Source organism: Selaginella moellendorffii, unplaced genomic scaffold, assembly GCF_000143415.4.
Source record: "Selaginella moellendorffii unplaced genomic scaffold, v1.0 SELMOscaffold_5, whole genome shotgun sequence".
NCBI lineage: Eukaryota > Viridiplantae > Streptophyta > Lycopodiopsida > Selaginellales > Selaginellaceae > Selaginella > Selaginella moellendorffii.
In genome coordinates, this window is record NW_003314266.1 from 1,957,503 (window position 1) to 1,968,171 (window position 10,669).

The 10,669-nt window shown below is 47.0% G+C and overlaps 3 protein-coding genes across 5 annotated transcripts; all 3 read left to right on the top strand.

Moving 5' to 3' along the window:
• The first annotated feature begins 220 nt into the window (after positions 1–220).
• On the top strand, positions 221–1,907 carry LOC9658831 (septum-promoting GTP-binding protein 1). Its single transcript, XM_002964807.2, has 6 exons — positions 221–989; positions 1,052–1,172; positions 1,235–1,325; positions 1,395–1,434; positions 1,494–1,577; positions 1,636–1,907. The coding sequence occupies exons 1-6, from the start codon at positions 570–572 to the stop codon at positions 1,798–1,800; spliced, it is 921 nt and encodes a 306-aa protein (XP_002964853.1). The 5' UTR covers positions 221–569; the 3' UTR covers positions 1,801–1,907.
• A 970-nt stretch (positions 1,908–2,877) lies between these two features.
• On the top strand, positions 2,878–5,202 carry LOC112344662 (probable histidine kinase 1). Of its 2 annotated transcripts, none has more exons than XM_024669871.1 (11): positions 2,878–3,137; positions 3,235–3,361; positions 3,416–3,535; positions 3,601–3,713; positions 3,773–3,818; positions 3,870–4,214; positions 4,267–4,313; positions 4,381–4,549; positions 4,608–4,835; positions 4,890–4,974; positions 5,045–5,202. In XM_024669871.1, exons 1-11 carry the CDS (start codon positions 2,899–2,901, stop codon positions 5,143–5,145), a joined length of 1,620 nt encoding a protein of 539 aa, XP_024525639.1. In that variant the 5' UTR covers positions 2,878–2,898; the 3' UTR covers positions 5,146–5,202. The 2 variants fall into 2 exon arrangements, with proteins under 2 accessions (XP_024525639.1, XP_024525640.1); XM_024669872.1 differs by having other exon boundaries at positions 4,273–4,313.
• Positions 5,203–5,251: 49 nt separating this feature from the next.
• LOC9658833 (serine/threonine-protein kinase TIO) lies at positions 5,252–10,487 on the top strand. Of its 2 annotated transcripts, XM_024669869.1 has the most exons (22): positions 5,252–5,358; positions 5,415–5,489; positions 5,545–5,637; positions 5,732–5,806; positions 5,853–5,945; positions 5,998–6,061; positions 6,111–6,195; positions 6,249–6,321; positions 6,369–6,437; positions 6,487–6,567; positions 6,613–6,730; positions 6,776–6,874; positions 6,920–7,055; positions 7,108–7,279; positions 7,331–7,429; positions 7,483–7,992; positions 8,049–9,179; positions 9,228–9,464; positions 9,516–9,659; positions 9,706–9,786; positions 9,836–10,024; positions 10,085–10,487. In XM_024669869.1, exons 1-22 carry the CDS (start codon positions 5,269–5,271, stop codon positions 10,349–10,351), a joined length of 3,981 nt encoding a protein of 1,326 aa, XP_024525637.1. In that variant the 5' UTR covers positions 5,252–5,268; the 3' UTR covers positions 10,352–10,487. The 2 variants fall into 2 exon arrangements, with proteins under 2 accessions (XP_024525637.1, XP_024525638.1); XM_024669870.1 differs by lacking the exons at positions 9,516–9,659; positions 9,706–9,786; positions 9,836–10,024; positions 10,085–10,487 and having other exon boundaries at positions 9,228–9,248; positions 9,311–9,447.
• The last annotated feature ends 182 nt before the right edge of the window (positions 10,488–10,669 follow it).

Consider the following 10,669-nt stretch of genomic DNA (forward strand, 5'->3'; position numbering starts at 1 on the left):
CTTAAGAAAGTTCTTCCAAGAGAACTTGAGGATGATCTCGAATGGAGGATCACGAAAGTTATCTTGTTCCAGGAAGACGACGAGGAGGTGTTTCCAAAAGCTCTCGAGAAAGAATCTCTATGACGTTCTCCACGAGCTAAAGGAGACAAAGTGATAAATCCCCGTCGCTAATGGAGTGTAAAGAATAGTGACTTGTGATTGTCACATTCAAAAAAATTCCATTACCGGTATACCGGGGAATATGCCCAACATGCTAGAGGAATATCCCCGCCGGCCATGCCTTCCTTCCTTTGAGCTAGTCCCGTGATGGGAGGGCTCGCCTGACAAACCTCCCATTCCCACGCACGTTTTTCTCTGGAGATTCATAGGGTTCCAATCGATCAACGCGTTCTCTCTCTTTTCTTTTCTCTTTCTTCGCTGCGCGTCGTGCGCGGTCCAATTTTCTTCCTTCTGGAGATTGATCGCATCGAAGAACATCACAGCACAGGGCCGAGGAGGAATTTCGCAAGGGATTTCTCGAATTTCTTGCTGCTATCTCTTCCATCCACAGGGGAAATCGATGCGCGTCCATGAATATTAGCTTGCTGGACGACAGATCGCAGGTCGTTTGCGGGAGAATCTTGAGCCGGCCCAGGAGCTCTAGCCGTCGCTGGCCACAATCGCGTTTCTATGTCTCGGCGGATTGCATCGGCAGGGAATTCAAGCGGGGGATAGTGTGGATCGGCCGCGCGGTGTGGAAGAAATCCAAGCTCTCGATCACTGCATGCTGGTCGCCTCGCTCTTTCTCGAATTCTTCCTCCTCGTCGTCGTCGATTCCATACCATCGGCTAGAGATCTTCCCCCACGCGACTGCTCACGCGCCCAAGCCCTCCCAGCCGTCGGATGATGTGCACGAATCGTGCGGCCTCAAAGTCGCGTATGGAGAGGACACTGTGGTGGTCAAGGTTGGCATTGTGGGAGACTGCCAAACTGGAAAAACAAGCCTCATGGTAAGTTCTCTTCTTAGAAGATTTTCTTGTTCTTTTCGAGTGTTTGATACTGTTCTTTCCAGCAAAACTACGTAGTCGGAGATAGAAGCAATGGAGACGAGAGCATTTTCGGCGTGAATGCGATGGACAAAGTTCTTGACATCCATGTCGCCAAGATCGCGCTCAGCATTTGGGAGCTCGGAGGTAAGCAAGAGATTTGAAGCTCACTTTGTAGAACTTGGAATTCGATAGATGAAATCTTCCAGGCTACAAGAAGTCGATGGTACCAGCTGTTTGCAATGACGCAGCAGCGATTTTGATCCTTTTCGACCTCACTAGACGCACCACTCTCCACAGGTACCTTTGGAACTTAAATCTCTCGAGAGTTTCTCGCAAGTTTGATGATCCAATGTTTTGGTTCTACAGTGTAAAGCAGTGGTTTATGCTTGCCCGACAATGTAACCAGGTAAAGCTTATAAACACTCGCCAGAGATGATCCGGGTAAAACTTTAATTGCTTTTGCAGGGCGCAATTCCAGTTCTAGTTGGCACCAAGTTCGACCAGTTCATAAAAATGCCAGAAGGCTTGAAGTCTCTCATAACTAAGCAGGTAAAAATCACCAAGCTTTTATAGCCGAGATCGAATTTTTTTGTTTTTTCAATGGTAGGCACGGCTGTACGCTCAAGCAATGGGCGCGCCACTGCTCTTCACCAGCACTCCTTACAACATCAATGTACATAAGGTTTTCAAGATCGTTCTTGCGAGGATTTTTGACTTGCCTTGTAACATATCCAGAAATCTCACGCCTGGAGAGCCCCTAGTTGTGTACTAGGTAGCCTCCTGACAAGATTTTGATCCCTATTCAACCATACATTGTTTTATAGTCAATTTTGTTGACCATTCGACTTTAGTCAACGTAATTGAGCTTTGTTGATCTTAGTTAGTCTCAGTTTAGAATTAGTAGCACGACCGTCACCATAAATTAAGCTTCTAGTCATTGATGGAGTTGATCTTTGTTAGTTCGTTCCAAAGTTGTGATTGTCATTTTCGCTGGAAGATAGAATTGGAGCTTCTGCCGCATTTCAACCCTAGAAATGCGGCAGAAGCTCCAATTTTATCTTCCAGCGAAAGTCACACCACTAATTAACCATTGCCGCCTTCCAAATTTGCGGGCTGGCTCATAAAAGTCAAGTCGAAACATCCAGTGCCAAGTATAAATACTGTGCCACACACACACAATATAACTCAGTGTTCTCTCCACTAACAGCCACTAAGAGTGATAGCAATGGCTTCTAGCACCAAATCTGCGTCGCTGCTTCTCCTCCTCGCCCTCTTCATCGCGATCCACCACTGCGGCGCCCAGCTCACGGATTGCCCCAGCGACACCAGCCCCAACGTGGTCTACTACAACACCCGCAACACCCAGCCGGGCAGCGCCTTCCAGAGAAATCTCTCCAACGTCTACCGCCGGATCATCAATGGCGCCACATTCCGCCAGGGATCGATCTCCTACAACGCCGGCGTCGACCCAGATCGCGTCTACGGCTTCTCGGCGTGCTTCGGCGGATTCACGGCGCCCGGCGATTGCGTCCAGTGCCTGGTCGACATCAGGGCGAATTTCGATAGCGTGGCGCCGCTCGCTGTTGGCGCGCGTATGTGCTCCAGGAACGGCGAGAGGACGTGCTACCTGCGTTACGAGAACTACAGCTTCTAGGCTCTCTCGCCTCGAGGAGCCCAAAATTTTAAAATAAAGGAATATGCTTAAAGTGTTCTTGACCCGTTGACTCAGTCAAAAGGATGGTCAGTCAAACAGTGGTGTACCGTTACGCGGTGCGATCGGGGCCGCCCGTTTGCGAGGGAAATCCAATCGTTTCTCCTTCCAAGCGAGGGAGATTTAGGGTATTTCAAGAATGCTGTGTGGCGCCGGGCTATGGAGTCCTCCACCGCCGTCGGGCCGGCTGGATTGTCGCTCACATCGGCGGACAGGCTTCGCATCTATCGTAAGTGTTTCCATGACCTGGACGAGCATCTCGCGCAACTCCACCAGGAAGGATTGGGCCCAAGCGATGCCGAGTTTGTGGCGCTCCAGGCCGAGATTCGCTGCTTGGAGGAGCTTATAATGCTCTTCACGGACATCACGTCGATTTTGCCCTCGATCGCGCCCAAATCGTAAGTGGTGCTTCCGCCCAGTCAGTTTGTTTTGTTTCTGAGTTACTTGGAATGCTGGCGACTAAAGGTTTTCTGGTTGCTTTCTTTCTCGCTTCAGAGTAACTGGAGATGGATTTGATCCTTCCTTACCGAGTGTTGACGGGTTGAATCTGTCACTAGTTACAGATATCTTGATGCTAAGCGCGACTTCCCCGTGGACAGTTTTTGTGGCCGAGCGTTCCCAGGTGATCGATTTCTCAAAAGTTTGACTCAGTCCTCACAATCACTTTCGCGTTCAGTGGCAAATTTGCTATGTCTCACCGAGCGTGAAGCGCGCGTTTGGTTGGAAGGCTTCTGAGCTTTTGGGAGTTCCTGCTTGGGATGGTTGTCACACGGAGGACATTCCGACTTTGCAGCGTGTAAGCTCCTTTGTTTCATTTCATCCTTTTAACACAAGGAATTTCTACATGCTAAGGTATTGCAGATGCTGCTGTTGAAAGAATGTGCGACAACTGGAACTTCTTTAGTGTATAGAAGGCTTAGAAAGGATCGTTCGTATGCTACTGTTCAAGCGACTGGCCGTGCTGTTGGAACCAGGTAGTTCCTTTCTGACTGCCTCGGCTTGTTCAGAAAAACTGTTTGTCCTCGCTTTTCAGGTGGTATGCCTGGGTGGAACAAGACATTATCAACAACAACGCATTGGTAAGGCTGGACTAGTTCAGGAAGTTAACTGAATGGGCTTGGTCTTTGCAGAATGGAACTCCTCAGGCACTCGACGTTCTATCAGATCTTCCTCTGTCCTTGCCAGCAAGCAAGTCTAGCACTAAAACAAGATCAGCAGACTCCGAAGGTGGTCCAAGTATTCGCTCCCGGAAGCTTTCTAGCACCCAAAGGCCCACGTTAGAAGCCGAAGGAAATACACGAGGATGGAACAGCACCGCTCGTCCTGCTTCTCCGCTGGCATCATTGCCCGGTTTGGAAAGACAAACCAGGCCTTCAAAGAGCAGAGGGAACGGTGAGAATGCTGAAGCGCACAGCGCAAGCCAACATTCCTTGGAACCCGATAACATGGCTGATGAAAACCAAGTCATGCTCAAGGTACCTTGTTCATCTTCTAGTAGGTGTTGAGACTGACTTAAGTTTTCCTTAGTCTCAGGGAATGAATTTGCCCATCTCATCTCATCTCAGCTTCTCAGGGTCTGTATTCCTAAGCCGGCTGTTATCGTGTATCACGAGTCGTTTGTCGAACTTATTTCTTATCTAGATCCGAAACACAGCCCGTGGAGAAACTGAGAAAAGGAAAGGCAGTACACGACGAGGGTGGAGCATCAAAGCCAAAGGTTCCAGGTACTCCTTCCCAAGTAGCTGCTTCTTCGAGGCCCGCTAGTGCACAACAAATTAACGAAGAGGTTGATCTTCTTTGGGGAAAAAAGGTGACATTCTTTCTACATTTAAGTTTAGAGCCAACCAAGTCAGTGTTTTTCATTGCAGATTTTGCTGGTTGAGGATGACCGAGTTAACAGAACTATAGCACAGAGGCTTCTGGAGAATCTCAAGTGTAACGTGAAAGTAGCGTGCAATGGGAAGGAGGCCTTGGATATATTACAAGAGGGAGCACCAGTGAAGGCGGAGGATATTGAGGAAGGAAAGGAGATACCTCCGCAGTTCGATCTCGTCTTGATGGATTTGCTAATGCCAGTGATGGACGGAACAAAAGCGGTGAGTGCTAGCGCTCTCTCTTCTCAAGTTTGTGAGCTCACAGCGATTCTACAGGTTCAATACTTTCGGGATTGGGAGGCCGAGCAAGAACCCCCGAGAAAGAGGATGGTGATTTTTGCGCTTACATCAAACGTTAGCGGTACGAAGAAATTTTCGTTTTCTCCTTTCGAGTTCTGAGGATCTCTCCTTTTTTTGTCCCTGGTTTTTAGATGGCGATATGGTGAAGTGCGCGATAAGTGGCTTTGATGAGTTTGTGAGCAAGCCATTGACGATCGACAAGCTCGTCGATCGTCTCCAGCCCAAGCACTGAGCCCTTTGTACAGTCACAATTCATTCGATTCAAACGAATAAGCGAATCTTCCATTTTCAAAATGGGTATCTTTCAAACCGCTCTAGGGCTTTTGGATAGGGTTTTTGGCGAGAGGGCGGAGCTATGGGCGTCGAGAACTATCATGTGATCGAGCTCGTCGGCGAGGGATCGTTTGGGAAGGTCTACAAGGGAAGGCGCAAGTTCACTGGCCAGGTTCTGTGAGCTACATTTTGTTTTTCTTGCTTGCCCCTGATCGATCGATCGACCAGACTGTCGCCATGAAATTTATTCTCAAGCACGGCAAGAGCGACAAGGACATCGAGAATTTGCGGCAAGAGATTGAGGTAGAGTGCGAGTGTTCCGAGAGATTTCTTCTTTTCTAAGAAGATTTTACTTCAGATTTTGCGGCAACTAAAGCACGAGAACATTATAGAAATGCTGGATGCATTTGAAAGCCCACAGGAGTTTTGTGTCGTGACAGAATTTGCACAGGCAAGTGTAACATTTTCTTGTTGTTTCTAGTGTATTTTTTCATTTTTCTTTTCTAGTGTGTGGTTACTCACATTTTTATCATTGTTCTTTCTAGGGAGAATTGTTTGAGATTCTTGAAGACGACAAGTGCCTCCCCGAAGCTCAAGTCCAGGCGATAGCAAAGCAACTGGTATGTATGTTAAGCCATATATTCTTTTCTGGAATACGTATCGTAGGTTCGAGCACTACACTACCTTCATTCTCATCGCATTATCCACCGGGATATGAAGCCACAAAACATACTGATCGGTGCCGGTGGCATCGTAAAGGTACATTTCTGGTTTGTGAACTTTTCTGAATGTCATTTTTTGCTGAAATCAGCTCTGCGATTTTGGATTTGCGAGGGCAATGTCTTGCAACACAATGGTTCTTCGCTCGATCAAAGGTTGTCTTTTAGAGTTCTATACATTCATGAAACCGTGACGCTATTACAGGAACGCCACTGTACATGGCTCCCGAGCTTGTTCGTGAGCAGCCTTACAACCATACGGCAGATTTATGGTCTCTTGGTGTGATATTGTAAGTTTTCCTTTTATGTTCGTTTTAATTTAATGCACATTGTCATAAAACAGGTATGAACTCTATGTTGGCCAGCCTCCTTTCTATACTAACTCCGTATACACGCTTATTCGCCATATAGTAAAGGTAATTGTTGCGATTTTGTTATAAGTTTATCTATCGCTGTTGAGCAGGATCCAGTCAAATATCCTGATACTATTAGCTCGAACTTTAAGAGTTTCTTGAAAGGGCTCCTTAACAAGGTTCGTTCTTGTACCGGGTTACCCACAGGATCTGACAAAGCGTGCGTAGGTTTCTGAAAGTAGACTGACTTGGCCAGCTTTGTTGGATCACCCTTTTGTTCGGGAGACATCTGATGAAATAGCAGCACGAGTAAGACATTGCTAAAAGAGCTCAGAGTTGACAAATGTGATGCAGGAAGCAAGAGCTGCGACTGCATTCGAAAGAGGGTGTGACGCTGCCTGGAAAGGCGAGGCTAATATTGTGCTAGCTTCACCTGCTAATGTACTCGATCGTGCACCCCTGGGAACACCAGGTATGATGTCTGCGTCAGATGCAGTCGCTTTAACTCTGCAAACAGACAAGGTGGAGCCAGCTCCTACCGAAAGGCCAGAATCAGTGCCGTGTCCATCTGATGACAATACTAGTCAGGCGTGCACAGCTCCTCTCGATAATACTGGTAAGGCTAATGTCGGTATAACAAATTTTCATTGTCCTTTTGCAGAATTTTCCGTGCTTGATAAGCTAGAAGCTTCTTCTCGCACTGCCAAAGGTGCGAATGCTATTTGCCAGGACCGAGGTGCTTTCGCTCACGTTTTACATCCTTTTCGAAATTTTAATAGTAAAGGAACTGCAGCGAGGTACGGGACTAGTACAACTATGGGAGCTTAACACGTTACTGTTGTTGCATAGTGACCAAGCCAGTGCGGGGGCTAATCAAGCATTGCGTGTCTTGTGGAATTTACTCGGCGCAGGAGCCGTATCACAAAGAGCAGCCGTAGAAGACGCCATACCGGCGATCCTTGGTCTTTCTAGAGCTACTTTGGGATCAAATATTTCAGACCATGCAGCCTTGCTTACAAAGGTTAAGTTTTCTATTGCGTTTCATTGTATGTATTTGTAACAACGTTTTCAGGGGCTGGGCGTTTTAGGCAAGCTTATGGAAATTGGTGCCAATAAAATGGAAAGTTCTTACCTACACCACAGTGTTGCACTCTTGCGACTTTATCCTCAAGTAAGTTATTCAGCAATATATGTATTTAAAATTGAACCACACAAAATTTGCAGGCTGTTTCATATCAACATGACTCGTCCGGACGTGTACTCTTCGAGTCGACTGCGTGTGTCGCTCAACTCCTTATGCGAATTACATCGGGGCTTTCCAAATTCTTTGGTTCTGCACAAGACGTCAAAGGAGACGTTCAAATCATGACGCAGATTGTGGGACAGGCTCGATCCCTTTCCATCGCCGATCATCTTTGCTCTTGCCTCAATGTCACGGGGTCGAACCTTATGTCTAGTTTATGGACGTCTTCACCTGCTGCCGGAGAAGCATGCAAGGCAATGTGGGCCTTGACTCTCGGCCTAAATCTTTTGACTGGTAAAGAAACTCACCCCCAAGGTTTTCCACTTGCAGTTCTGAGAGGCTGGACAGAAGCTAAGAACGACAGTAATAAGTTGTCCGATGGCGTCATGGAAGTGGTGACCGACAGCATCTGTAAACTTAAAGGTGTTCAGGCTGGCCTCTGTCATTCGCTCCTTCATGGCTCAGAGTCCACGTTGTCTTCTACACTCCAGGTGCGTTGATCTTTTTCCGTGATATTTGGTTTTTGCTTATGTGTTGTTTGTTTCAGATTCTCTTAAGGTGCTGCATAATTTCGCCAATTGTCTGTGAAGTTCTTGCTGGTATCTCAGCTAAAGATCGCGCTTCGAATCAAGCTCCAGGTGGTGGTGACGGCACTGTGGTCGCTGCCATATTCAGGATGGTATCTGTGCATTTGGCGAGTAGTCAGGAAGGTGGCAACAAAGGTTCTGGTATTGACGGTCTTCTCTCGTATGCTTCTTTCACACTTGCGGCTATTGCTCAAGGATTGGCAGCACAAGGAAGACTGAGCTTGTCATCGATGCTTACAACGTCAGTTCCTAAACAGCGGGCAAGACTGGGAGCGCTGACACAGCTGGCTTCATTAGAGCAGGGTGCAGCAGCTTTACGGCAACCTCGCTCAGCTGCTGCATTTTTGGCACTGGCAGCGATCCTTATGCTGGAACAAAACGCGGACAATTCCTCCGTAACCTCGGATGCAACGTTATCGCTCGTTTCCTTGAAGGAAATTAGTTGCCATGGTTTGGAAAGCTCTCCGTGCACCATGGGCCTTCTAAGCCATGTCGACGACAGGGGAGTATGGAAAAAGAACGGTGGTATGCTAACCAGTTGGCATGGAATGAGGGACGGGTACGTGGGAGTTTTACTTTCAAGGCTTAGTTGTGGGGGAACCTTCGGTTCCGAGCAGGCTTGCACGGCAGGACTTCACCTGATTCTTATATCTCTATTAGGAAGCTCTCCAAAGATAACGGATGACTGCTCGGAAAGTGAAGCCTTCGAAGGTGGCGCAGGATTATCTCCCTCTGGGGTCTTATATTCAATTTCAGCTCTCGCTCTCTGTTTACCTGGAGGTGCATATCGTGATATATTACTTCGAAAGGAGTCGCTTCTCGCGTTACTGAGCTTGCTTTCGAAGCGGCACTTAATGCAGCTGCAAGTTTGGGAAGGATACAATGGGGGCAGTACCGGTCTTACGGAAGTTGTACACAGGGTCTTAGATATCCTGGAGTTCTCATTTTCATCACAGAGCAGTCATGGATCGCCACGCACTTCTACAACTTCCTCCTCTGCGGTGGCAAATTCCCCTAGCAAAGCCAACGAAACCGAGCTTGGCAAACTTATTACCGCCAACATGTCTCTGTACTGGCAACTTCTGCACGAGGTATGGGTTGGAGATGTATAGCTGGTTTTTGCTAATACGTTTCTGCAGTGTCGCGCCGCATCACCTTTGGTGAGATGCCTGGAGTTTCTTAGCATGAACGACATGATAAGACCTGTTGCGTTTGTGTCCAGAATGGTTCAAAGCTCCAGGCTTCTAGCCATTGACATTGTGAAAGAAGGTTTACTTTCTCCACTTTTGATGGCGAAGATGCTAGATCCTTCAAGTCCGAAGGACGTTGTCCTCGACGTCTTGATGACAGTTTCAAATCTTGCGCGAATGTCTAAGGTTCGATAATCGTTTCCTGAGTCTTATGTCGTGCTTATGTTGCCGTTCCAGGACTTCTACGAGCCGATTGGAGAGGCTTGCATTTGGGACTCTTTTAAGACTTATCTGGTTCATGGGGATTCAAACGTTCGTGCCAGGTGTTGCAGTGCTCTGGGCAACATGTGCAGGCATACACCTTATTTCTACGAGGCTTTGGTAAGGTTTCCAAATTCGCGTTCCCAGTTTGCTAATTATTTTACAGGTCTCATACGACCTTATCAAGCTGTTAATAGACAGGTGCGCAGACCCCGATCGCCATACAAGAAAGTTTGCATGCTTTGCAGTAAGCTCATTCCCAGTTGTGTTCTCAGCTTACATGTTTTCTTGCCTAGGTTGGAAATGCCGCTTACCACAATGATCAACTGTATGAGCAACTACGACGCGCAATCCCGCATCTCACTAATCTTCTACTAGGAAACGAGGAAGACAAAACCAAAGCCAATGCTGCAGGCGCTCTCAGCAATCTAGTCCGTAATTCGAGCAAGCTTTGTGAGGATATTATTTCTCAAGGCGCAATGAAGGTCGGAATGTCTTCTTTTTTTTCTTTTAAGATGCTGAAGACTGCATACTGTGATTCCCAGGCTCTGATTCAAGTAATAGCTGATTGCTCGTCCGTAGCTCTGTCATCGGGAACGAAAGAAATCAATGCCGAGTCTCCACTGAAGATTGCCTTATTCTCAGTGGGGAATATGTGCATACATGCTCCGTGCAGGCAATATCTTCGGTCTTTAGAACTTTTCCGCGTCCTTCTGCAACTCAAGAACTCTACAGATTCCACCATCATTAAGTACCTCAACAGAATTATGTGCAAATTTCCAGACATCTCTGCGCAGCAGACTCGATCTTAAGACTTTCTTTGATTTATATGACAGGTCTGGGAATGCTTACTGTACTGAAAGCTGCTCTTAGTTCAGATATCAGATATTCTGGTGATATCAGTATTTTTGACAACATATCTATATATATGGTTTTCCCGATGCAAAAGATGCGTCCCAATTATTTTCGAAGTGAAGCAATGTCGGTCGTTCAAGTGAAAGACCAAAGCTTTTCCCTTTTCCCTTTGGAATAGCGATTTTTCTGTTTTTTCTGCGGCGAAGAAAGAAACTATACTTATTTACGTCACCGAAGCTTGGACATTATATTCATCTCCACAATTGTGTCTTACA